This window comes from Ranitomeya imitator, chromosome 1, assembly GCF_032444005.1.
Source record: "Ranitomeya imitator isolate aRanImi1 chromosome 1, aRanImi1.pri, whole genome shotgun sequence".
Taxonomy (NCBI): Eukaryota; Metazoa; Chordata; class Amphibia; order Anura; family Dendrobatidae; genus Ranitomeya; species Ranitomeya imitator.
This window is the reverse complement of record NC_091282.1, coordinates 520,987,012-520,999,564: the sequence shown is the minus strand read 5'-3', so window position 1 is coordinate 520,999,564 and position 12,553 is coordinate 520,987,012. Positions and strand designations below refer to the sequence as shown.

General features: G+C 43.2%; 1 protein-coding gene across 2 annotated transcripts in view; it reads left to right on the top strand.

The window, feature by feature from the left end:
• XPA (XPA, DNA damage recognition and repair factor) overlaps positions 1-12,553 on the top strand; it is a 62,575-nt gene that overhangs the window by 23,521 nt on the left and 26,501 nt on the right. For both annotated transcript variants that reach the window (XM_069766810.1, XM_069766819.1), the window contains 2 exons: positions 1,161-1,266; positions 8,248-8,413. In XM_069766810.1, the coding sequence (XP_069622911.1) occupies positions 1,161-1,266; positions 8,248-8,413 (272 nt within the window). The remainder of the gene's footprint in view (positions 1-1,160; positions 1,267-8,247; positions 8,414-12,553) is intronic.

Here is a 12,553-nt window from a genome sequence, read left to right as displayed (position 1 = left end):
GCTTCTACTCATCTGGGTCACAGAGGCGTTGTGGGTGGTTATACGATCATCCAGCTCCGTTAGTCTCCTGCCGGGATATCCTCCCTATTCTGCCTAGTCGGAGGACCATAGCTGAAGATCAGACCAGTCCATCTCCACCCCATTCCAGATCTTTTTATGGCAGCTGCATTTGATTGACAGTTCTTACTCCTCAGGTCACTGAGGTTCTGGGGTACAGAGTTACGACCCTATATAAGGTGACTTAGATGATCCCATAGGTTTGCTATTGGATTTATGTCTGGAGAGAGTGCAGGCCTCTCCATTTGAGGTACCCCAGTCTCCAACGGTCGTTCTCTAATGATCTGACCTCAGTGAGCTGGAGCATTGTCCATGAAGATGAAATTAGGCCTGTATTGTTCATGCGGAGGCACAATGACTGGATTAATTATTTTAATCAAATAGTAGGTGCTTGTGACTGTACCATTCACAAGGTGTAGGGCAGTTCTGTGTTGCCTAGACATACCTGCCCACACTAACATGACCACCAAAGGCTCGTGTGGTGAGAACCGTAATGGATTCATAGCACTCTTCTTGACATCTCCAATGTCGTTGGCGGCCATCATTTCTGCTCAGCGTGAATCGACTTTCATCAGTGAACAGCACTGAGGCCCACTGGTCCCTCGTTCAGCGTAGATGCTCCCTGGCTCATGCAAGACGATAACTGTGCCTGGTGGTGTGGTCAGGTACCCTTGCAGGTCGTCTAGCACGCAGACCACGCTGATGTAAATGGTGACACTTGGGTGTCTCTTGCCTTCCTAAAATGCGCTGGGATTTTGTGACATTCATCATCCAGTTGTCTCCTCCAGCCAGCTTTTGCTTCCAAAAGACAATGTTTCCAATACTGTCACTTCATCAGTGCTATGTGTGAAGGACTGGCTAATGTTAGTAGCAAAGCCAGTCCCCTTTTTAACTGGTCAACCCCTTTATTTCATGTTTACCAATAATGACATTGTTCAATTCTGCACTTGCAGAAACATATGAATCGAGTAGCGTTGGTTCATAAAGTGGCTATAAACACATTAAATGTCTGACAAGCATTCACTTCCTTTAACTGTAATTGTAAATCTGGTAAGAGATCTGAAGCCATTTGGGCTAAAGCTAAACGTCCTTTGTTTCTTTAGGTCCTGTACTGGAATTCGACTATCTAATATGTGAGGAGTGTGGCAAAGATTTTATGGATTCATACTTAACCAATCACTTTGATTTAGCGGTTTGTGATGGATGCAGGTAAATTAAGATTCTTAGGTTTTTTTTCTTTATCTTTTGTTTTTTTGTTTTGTATCTCATTCTGAAAATACTTTTTAATTTTTGAATAGCTGAAAAATAAAAAAATATATAATTTATTACTGGATCTCTCTCTCTCTCTCTCTCTCTCTCTCTCTCTCTCTCTCTCTCTCTCTCTCTCTCTCTCTCTCTCTCTCTCTCTCTCTCTCTCACTACTAAATGACTTTAAAGTATTGACTTCAGTTAATAATGAGTGAGTTCAAGTTCTAAACAGATAGCAAGTAATACAGCTGAATCCAGCTTGTGCTTAGTAAATGGTGGAAATGTTGTACACCACTGTTTAAACCAATTAAAGGGACACTGTCACCTGAATTTGGAGGGAACCATCTTCAGCCATGGAGGCGGGGTTTTTGGGTTTTTGATTCACCCTTTCCTTACCCGCTGGCTGCAATATTGGATTGAAGTTCATTCTCTGTCCTCCGTAGTACATGCCTGCACAAGGCAATCTTCCCTTGCGCAGGCGTGTACTATGGAGGACAGAGAATGAACTTAAATCCAATATTGCAGCCATCATGCAGCCAGCGGCTAAGGAAAGGGTGAATCAAAAACCCCGCCTCCATGGCTGAAGATTGTTCCCTCCAAATTCAGGTGACAGTGTCCCTTTAAAGTAGTTGTCTCGAGATGATTTGCAACGGTCACACCGCTGGTTCGAACTGTGCTTTCCCAGGCTGATAGCAGAGGTAGCTTTGGCTCTGCAGCATGAGACCAGACCAGGGGGGCTGAGGCTGGTCGGACCCCGCGATGCGGCATGAGCAGACTGAGAAGCATAGAACCTGCTTGTGCCGCATGCTCCCTACCCTAGGTAACGACCCACACTGGGACCCCAGTGACCTAGGCGATGAGCTGTACGCTATAAAATTAAAATCTATCCATTCTCGATGAGAGGATTTTTAATAATGGGTAAATTGCATGTTTTCACAAGCACTTTGCAATTTCACCAATTTAGCAGCTTGAGACAGCCACTTTAAATTGGTTGTCCGGTCTTAACCCCGCCGATACGCCTTTTAACAGCGGCTGCTAAGGGTACTTAAACCACAGTGCCGTTAATTAACGGCGCTGTGGAAAAAGTAAATAGCGCCTCCCAGAGTCCGATTTTCTCCGGGGTCTCGGCTGCCGGGGGTAGCCGAGACCCCAGAGAACATGATTCGGATCGGTTTTTACCGACCCCCGCTTTTGCGATCGCCGGTAATTAACCGTTTACCGGCGATCGCAAAAAAAAAAAACAACAAAAAAAGTGATTTCTTTTTAATTTCTCTGTCCTCCGATGTGATCGCACATCAGAGGACAGAGAAATGGGGTCCCAGGTAGCCCCCCCAATACTTGCCTATCTCCCCCGGTGCTCCTCGTGGTTCCCGATGGGCGCCGCCATCTTTTTCCAGCAAAAAAATGGCGGGCGCAGTGCGCCCGCCGGCCGGCACCGGGAGAATCTTTGGGGTCTCGGCTGCCGGGGTAGCTGAGACCCCAAAGAACATGATCGGGGTCGTTTTTACTGACCCCTGTTTTGCGATCGCCGGTAATTAACTGTTTACCGGCGACCGCAAAAAAAAAAAAAAAAAAGTAATGTGTAATTCTCTGTCCTCTGATGTGATCGCACATCAGAGGACAGAGAAATAGAGGGATTCGGGGACCCTTCCATACTTACCGGTGTCCCTGGGTCCTCCTGCTGCTCCTCCTGGCCGCTGGCGTCTTCATGGCAAAAGAAAATGTCGCCATCTGCTGGCCGGCATGAGAAGAGCAGTTGGGGCTAAAATTAGGGTTAGGGCTAGGGTTGGGGCTAAATTTAGGGTTAGGGTTGGGGCTAAATTTAGGGTTAGGGTTGGGGCTAAATTTAGGGTTAGGGTTGGGGCTAAATTTAGGGTTAGGCTTCTTTCACACTTGCGTCGGTACGGGGCCGTTGCAATGCGTCGGCCCGACATACCGACGCACGTTGTGAAAATTGTGCACAACGTGGGCAGCGGATGTAGTTTTTCAACGCATCCGCTGCCCAATCTATGTCCTAGGGAGGAGGGGGCGGAGTTATGGCCACGCATGCGTGGTCAGAAATGGCGGACGCGACGTACAAAAAAACGTTACATTGAACGTTTTTTTGTGCCGACGGTCCGCCAAAACACAACTGATCCAGTGCACGATGGACGCGACGTGTGGCCATCCGTCACGATCCGTCGGCAATACAAGTCTATGGGCAAAAACCGCATCCTGCGGGCACATTTGCAGGATCCGTTTCTTGTCCAAAATGACGGATTGCGACGGATGCCAAACGACGCAAGTGTGAAAGTAGCCTTAGGGTTAGGGTTGGGGCTAAAGTTAGGGTTAGAGTTGGGATTAGGGTTAGGGTTTGGATTAGGGTTGGTATTAGGGTTAGGGTTGGCATTAGGGTTACGCTTGGAATTAGGGTTAGGTTTGGGATTAGGGTTAAGGTTAGGGTTGTGATTAGGGGTGTATTGGGATTAGGGTTAGGTTGGAGGTTAGGGTTGAGATTAGGATTAGGGGTGTGTTGGATTTACGGTTTTGATTAGGGTTATGGTTAGGGTTGACATTAGGGTTGTTTTGGGGTAAGGGTTGTGATTATCGTTAGGGTTAGTGATTAGGATTATGGTTAGGGGTGTGTTGGGGTTAGGGTTGGAGCTCGAATTGGAGGGTTTCCACTGTTTAGGTACATCATGGGGTCTCCAAACACGACAGCCAATTTTGCGCTCAAAAAGTCAAATGGTGCTCCCTCCCTTCTGAGCTCTGCCGTGCCCCCAAACAGTGGTTTACCCCCACATATGGCACATCAGTGTACTCGGGATAAATTGGACAACAACTATTGTGGTCCAATTTCTCCTGTTACCCTTGTGAAAATAAAAACTTGGGGGCTACAATATCTTTTTTTGTGGAAAAAAAATATATTTTTTATTTTCACGACTCTGCATTCTAAACTTCTGTGAAGCACTTGGGCATTCAAAGTTCTCACCACACATCTAGATAAGTTCCTTGGGGGGTCTAGTTTCCAAAATGGGGTCACTTGTGGAGGGTTTCTACTGTTTAGGTACATCAGGGGCTCTGCAAGCGCAACATAACGCCAGCAGATCATTCTATCAAAGTCTGCATTCCAAAACGGCGCTCCTTCCTTTCGAGCTCTGCCGGGCACCCAAACAGTGGTTTACCCCCACATATGGAGTACCAGCATACTCAGGACAAATTGGACAACAACTTTTGGGGTCCGATTTCTCTTGTTACCCTTGTGAAAATAAAAACTTGGGGGCTAAAAAAATCTTTTTTGTGGAAAAAAAATATTTTTTATTTTCACGGCTCTACGTTATAAACTTCTGTGAAGCTCTTGGGGGTTCAAAGTGCTCGCCACACATCTAGATAAGTTCCTTAAGGGGTCTAGTTTCCAAAATGGTGTCACTTGTGGGGGGTTTCCACTGTTTAGGCACATCAGGGGCTCTCTAAACGTGACACGGCGTCCGATCTCAATTCCAGCCAATTCTGCATTGAAAAAGTCAAACGGCGCTCCTTCACTTCCAAGTTCTGCGGTGCGCCCAAAAAGTGGTTTACCCCCACATATGGGGTATTCAGGAGAAATTGCATAACAAAATTTGTTACATTTCTGTTTTTACACTTGTGAAAATAAAAAAAAAAAATGGTTCTGAATTAAAATGTTTGCAAAAAAAAGTTAAATGTTCATTTTTTTCCTTCCACATTGTTTCAGTTCCTGTGAAGTACGTAAAGGGTTAATAAACTTCTTGAATGTGGTTTTGAGAACCTTGAGGGGTGTAGTTTTTAGATTGGTGTCACACTTCGTTATTTTCTATCATATAGACCCCTCAAAATGACTTCAAATGTGATGTGGTCCCTAAAAAAAAAAAAATGGTGTTTGTAAAAATGAGAAATTGCTGGTCAACTCTTAACCCTTATAACTCCCTAACAAAAAAAAATTTTGTTTCGAAAATTGTGCTGATGTAAAGTAGACATGTGCGAAATGTTATTTATTAACTATTTTTCGTGACCTATCTCTCTGATTTAAGGGCATAAAAATACAAAATTTGAAAATTGCAAAATTTAAAAAATTTTCGCCATATTTCCGTTTTTTTCATAAATGATTGCAAGTAATATCAAAGAATTGTTACCACTAACATGAAGTACAATATGTCAAGAAACAACAATCTCAGAATCAGCGGGATCCGTTGAAGCGTTCCAGAGTTATAACCTCATAAAGTGACAGTGGTCAGAATTGTAAAAATTGGCCCGGTCATTAAGTACCAAATTGGCTCTGTCACTAAGGGGTTAAACTACCGTATAAGTTTGCAGTCACTCTGTCAGTGCAGATTGTGAATCCTCACATCGCCACACTGCTTGCTGTCCGCTCCTGGAGCAGTGTCATGTGAGTGCTAATATGCAATATGCATACTCCTGGCCACAATCCAACTAGACTGTTTCTGGCCTCGTGCAATACATTTGGCATTAAGCGAGGCCGTACCCATCTGGTCAGATTGTTCCCGGTAATATGTATATCACATTCTTGCAGCCACATGACCACCTTTCCCGCCGCCCCACAGAATCCTCACAGCACGATGTGAGAAATTCTCAAGTCTGTGGTCATATAGTGACTAGCCGACAACCCCTTTAAGGCAGGTTTTGGCCTCTTATGACAATCCTTTTTTCGGCAACCTAGTATGAGGGTTTGTTTTTTTCAGGATGCATTGTATTTGTCAGCGGCAGCATTTTGAGGTACATTTAACTCATAAACAATACATTTTTCATAAGTTTAAAAGATTACATAAGGCCTACAACAAAAATGGCAGGAAAGCAATACTGAAGCCGGGATTCATCAAGGAGTTTTCATCAAGTTTGTCAATAATAAGGTGTTAACTGAGCACGCTCGTGTCCTGATCGAGTATTTTTGGCGTGTTAAAAAAAATGATCGAGCCGCAGTGGCAGCATGTCGCACAGCTGTTCAACAGCCTCAACACATGCAGGGATTGCCTAACAAACAGCATTTTTTTTCCGAGCACGCCGAAAATACTCAATTAGGACATGAGCGTGCTCGGTTAACACCTTATCAAAACAAGCAAGCTCATCACTATTTTCCAACTCGTAAGTTACTGTACATATTTGTGTATAAGCTGAGGCACCTAATTTTGCCTAAAAAAACTGGGAAAACGCATTGACTCGGGTATAAGCCGGGTATATATTGTCCTCTAATCCTTATTCTGGTATGCATGATTCCTCATCCCCATCCTTGCCTGCATGGCTCCTTATTCCCATCCTTGCCTGCATGGCTCCTTATCCCCATCCTTGTATGCATGGCTCCTTATCCCCATCCTTGTCTGCATGGCTCCTTATTCCCATCCTTGTATGCATGGCTCCTTATTCCCATCCTTGTCTGCATGGCTCCTTATTCCCATCCTTGTCTGCATGGCTCCTTCTTCCCATCCTTGCCTGCATGGCTCCTTATTCCCATCCTTGTATACATGGCTCCTTATCCCCATCCTTGTATGCATGTCTCCTTATTCCCATCCTTGTATGCATGGCTCCTTATCCCCATCCTTGTATGCATGGCTCCTTATCCCCATCCTTGTCTGCATGGCTCCTTATTCCCATCCTTGTCTGCATGGCTCCTTATCCCCATCCTTGTATGCATGGCTCCTTATCCCCATCCTTGTCTGCATGGCTCCTTATCCCCATCCTTGTCTGCATGGCTCCTTATTCCCATCCTTGTCTGCATGGCTCCTTATTCCCATCCTTGTCTGCATGGCTCCTTATTCCCATCCTTGTCTGCATGGCTCCTTATTCCCATCCTTGTCTGCATGGCTCCTTATTCCCATCCTTGTCTGCATGGCTCCTTATTCCCATCCTTGTATACATGGCTCCTTATTCCCATCCTTGTCTGCATGGCTCCTTATTCCCATCCTTGTCTGCATGGCTCCTTATTCCCATCCTTGTCTGCATGGCTCCTTATTCCCATCCTTGTCTGCATGGCTCCTTATTCCCATCCTTGTCTGCATGGCTCCTTATTCCCATCCTTGTCTCCATGGCTCCTTATTCCCATCCTTGTCTGTATGGCTCCTTATTCCCATCCTTGTCTGTATGGCTCCTTATTCCCATCCTTGTCTGCATGGCTCCTTATTCCCATCCTTGCCTGCATGGCTCCTTATTCCCTTCATTGTATGTATGCCCCGCATGAGAAAAGCATAAAAAAAAATCCTATTTGCCTTCCCTGCGCACACTTGCAACATCTCGTTGCGTCTTCCAGCAGCTCCTGCGGCTGGGCGATCACGTGTCCCCTGTCATTAAGGTAATGAATATTCACCTCTCTCCAGCCTAAGGGAGTGGAGAGAGGTGAATATTCATTACCTTAATGAGCAGGCACCCGTTAGAGCTCGGCAGCTGCTAGAAGCTGGCGGCTGTGGCTGCAACTCTGTGTGCGCTATAAGATAAATGAATATTCATTGCCAGTACAGTGAATATTCATTTATCTTTAGCAGCTGGCACAGGCTTTAGTTGCAGCCGCCGACTCCTGCATCCTGTGACCTGCTGCTCCGCCGCTCCCCCTGCCCCACCATTACCTGGGACGATGACTCGTGTATAAGCCGAGGGGGTTTTTTCAGCACAAAAAAATGTGCTGAAAAACTCGTCTTATATACGGTACCCAAAATTTCTGTCTCTGGGGTTTATAAGCCAAGGTGGGTGGAGCTGGGGTCAGAAGGGGCTTGGCAAGGCTCATCTGTCCAATTCCTCATGGTTTCCATCACAAAAGTGGCGTAAGGTTACGTTGGAAATGGAAAAAAAATTTCTGTCATACGTTCCGCGTTTATTAAGAGTGGTATGCAAAACACCAGCAGTAATTAATGAGCGCCAAAGTGTATCTTTTGCAGATTCTGAATGCCTTCTGTATTTGGAAGGTAATTTTTTTTAATTTATTTATTTATTTTTTTTTAGAGATACAGAAGAAAAACATAAACTCATAACAAGGACTGAAGCGAAAAAAGAGTATTTGCTGAAAGACTGTGATATGGATAAAAGGGAACCTGTGCTCAAGTATATTTTAAAGAAAAACCCGCACAATTCTCATTGGGGCGACATGAAACTTTATTTGAAATTGCAGGTACAGAAACATGTTTAGTTTCTTTTCATGCCATATTCTTGTTCAACCTGCGGCCCTTAATGCCGACCATCAGGGCACAAACAGGCTTGTCTAGTGGCTGCTTACATGTTGATTCCGTGTCCGAGAGATGAGTAGTGGCACTTAGTGTTAAAGTAAGGAAGTAGTGAAGAGCGCCATTGCTTGTTACTCGAGTTTGCCTAGGGTGCTCGGGTGACATGTTCGAGTCTCCGTGGCCGCATGTTTTGTGACTGTCTAACAGCCGCAAAAAATGGGGACTCGAACATGTCACTCAAGCACCCTTGACATGCTTTGCATACCCGAACAAAGTACTGATGTTTTAGCAGTGTGGCTATATGCAGAGAATGTTGTCTCTTGACCCTCAATAAAGGAGTTGGTGAGGTGAAAAAGTGTGTTTTTCTCCACTGCAGTTTGAGTTCACAATTCTCTTATTCTCATTAGAGAGCACTACATGCATGGTCTTTTCCGGTCCAAATAACCTCAGTTCTGATAGTTTGAAGCCAGTGGGACTCCCATCTATCAGACATTTATGGCATATAATTCTGTATGCCAAATATCTCTTATCTCTTAAACCCCTTTATTACGTGGACGATTTTATTTTGTTCCCCCGCCTTTTTCCCAGAGCCATACCTCTTATTTTTCTGTCCACATTGACATATGAGGGCTTTATTTTTTTTTTTTGTGGGACGAGTTGTACTTTTGAATCATTAATTTTACCACATGGTGTCCTGGAAAACAGGAAAAAATGTCAAGTGGGGAGAAATTGATTGGGGGGGGACGCAATTCTGCCATTACATTGATTTTTGGGAATTGTTTTTAAAGTGTACATTTGGTAAAAATGACCTCGCAATATGATTCTGCTCATCAATACAATTTATAGTGATGCCAAATGCGCATTTTCTTTTTTTTCTTAAAAAACACAGAAGTTTGCACAAAAAAAAACATTTGGGGTTTTGTGTAGTTTTTTTCAGACCCTACACGTTTTAATTTTTTGGTGGATGGAGCTTTGTCACAGGCTATTTTTGGCAGGATGACATGAAGTTTTTGACACTATTTGGGATAGATGTGACGCATTGATTGCATATTTGTGGTATTACAGCTACCAAAAAAAAGTTAATTTATGTAATATTTATTTATTTTTTCCATTTACGGTGTTTACCGATTGCGTTAATTATTTTTATATTTCGATAGATTGGACTTTTTTGAATGCAGCAACATCTGTATTTGGGTTATTCTATATCAAGTGATCCAAATATGATTTTTTTTTTTACCTGACATCTTTAGATTTTTTTTATTTTTTGTTTTTGTGAAGTACAACTTTAGTTAATTTTTACAGATTTCTAAAGTTTAAAAAAAAAGCGCGGATTTTGGCCTGGTATGGCTTAACATTTTTTATCATATCTCGGGCTAGAATTAAGATATAGAGGTGGGAGAGGCATCATTGTTCTCAGAACGGTGCCGGCTTTCATTTGATATGTCACAAGACTGTTTCTTTATATTTTGTTTTGGAGAAATCAAATTCAAAATTTTGATGCGCAATTGTGAAAAAAGCTTATGTTTTAAATTGTGAAAACATGCATGTGTTACTTGTGTTCTTGTTTATATTTGTACAGGGATTCAACTTTGTATTTTTTTTTTTTAAGCCTTGAATCATCTGATTTTGTTTGTGAGTTTCTTCCTTTTTTCTTTTCAAATTACAACTTATTGCATTCAACATTTATATGCAACAATAAAGAAACACAAAAAACAAATACTGAAGTGCCAGAATAAATACATCTTAATCATCATCAACACAACTTGCTCAGCATTTTCAACCTGAATGCATTGAACAAGCCAAAAGAAAAAAGGTGATCATATCCTCAAGTATGATTTTCTACATACAGTCTGATCTTAATCATATGTTTGCAGGGGATCTTGCATACATACTTGTATTTAAAGCATGCATTTACATTGCCATGAGACAATGTCACACAGACTTTAAAGCTTACCTTTTCGGTTTACTTTTTTTTCAGAAGTTATGTTCTTGTGCATAATATGAGGAATATCACTGACTGTTTTAGGACTTGTATTCTGGGCGAAAATCACCAGTTTTCTCCTTGGCATGCTCTTTCTCTAACTTTCAGTTGTCTTTTTAGCTCGTGGATGGAGACAAGCTTCTCTGAGTAGTGATGAGCGAGTGTACTTGTTGCTCGGGTTTTCCCGAGTACGCTCGGGTGGTCTCCCGGCTATTTGTTGGTGCTCGGAGATTGATTTTGTCGACTTGCAGCTGCATGATTTACGGCTGCTGGACTGTCTGAATACATGTGGGGATCCCTAGCAACCAGGCAACCCCCACATGTGCTCGCGCTGTCCGGCGGCCGTGAATCGTGCAGCTGCATGTCGACAAGAACTAAATCTCCCAAGCAGTTACAAATACTCAGAGACCACCCGAGCGTGCTCGGGAAACCCAGAGCGGCGAGTATACTCGCTCATCACTAGTTTTGATGCCTTCTATACACACTGCACACAGAGACATGAATTGGTGCGTTTCTTTCCCTATGTAGCACGCAGACATAAGGAGCAGCAGAACATAAATCATTATACAACGCTCTCACAGTGAATCAAGCACTAAAATGAGCTCAATCACTTAGATAATGAAGCACGATCCTCTTGTCCTTCACTGTGCAGAATACTCCTCTCTGTCCTCTATCCATAAACGTCAGTAGAGAGCTATAATAGGATATATAAAGGGGGTGTCCACTGTTTTACAAGTCTTTCATGTGAATGAACTGCCATAGTTAACCACTTCACTTAATATCTTGCTTTCCCAAATACATTTATAACCAGCCTGCACATCTGTGGGTATATTGCAGGGTATATTTATATAATACATATTTGTGCACACACTGCTCTGTACCCCATGTAATGTGTATACACCCTGCTTTATATTCTCTGTAAAATAAATTCACCTCTCCAATCCATCCTACACTCTGCTGCCCGACTAATACACCTGTCTCCCCGCTATTCCCCAGCCTTTCTCCTATGTCAAGCCCTTCACTGGCTTTCTATCGCCCAGAGGCTCCAGTTCAAAACCCTTACTATGATATACAAAGCCATCCACAACCAGTCTCCTCCATACATCTGTGACATGGTCTCCCGGTACTTACTTACACGCAACCTCCGATCCTCACAAGATCTCCTCCTCTACTCCCCTCTCATCTCTTCTTCCCACAATCGCATACAAGATTTCTCTCGTGCTTCCCCCATACTCTGGAACCCTCTACCACAACACATCAGACTCTCACCTACCATAGAAACCTTCAAAAAGAACCTGAAGACTCACCTCTTCCGACAAGCCTACAACCTGCAGTGATCCTCCACCTACTGAACCACCGCACAACCTGCACTACCCTCTCCTAGTGTATGCTCACCCATCCCCTGCAGACTGTGAGCCCTCGTGGGCAGGGTCCTTTCCCCTTCTGTACTTGTGTGTGCCTTGTTTTGCTCATGTTTATTGTACTTGTCTATAATTGCCCCTTTCACGTGTAAAGCGCCATGGAATAAATGGCGCTATAAAAATGAATAATGGTAATAAAATTAATATCCCATTCTCTCCTCCCACCCCATCCATCCACCCATACATTCATCCTATTAAAATAGAACATGCTTTTACATTGTAGAATGTAAGCCCGCAAGGGCAGGGTCCTCGCCCCTCTGTATCAGTCTGTCATTGTTAGTTTGCTTACTGTAAGTGATATCTGTAATTTGTGTGTAACCCCTTCTCATGTACAGCACCATGGAATCAATGGTGCTGTATAAATAAATAATAATAATTATGTTAAAAACAAGATTAAAAGAACCAATATTTTTACCACCTATTTATACATGTAACAATTTTTTTCTACTATATCACTAAACCTGTCATGTATGAAGTGTTTAAGAAGAATAGTACAGTAGTTAAATCCTCGTTCTATAAAATATGAACTAATCAAACAATTAATAGTAGGTTTTTACACTGGCCTTTTATCATCAATGTGTCCCTTCTAGTGGGTGAAATGTCATCTTGTCCATAAGCGCTTACTAGCAATGGCCGTTTCCTTCTGTGTCGGAGTATGTGCGGCCGGTCATGGAGCTCGGCTCCAC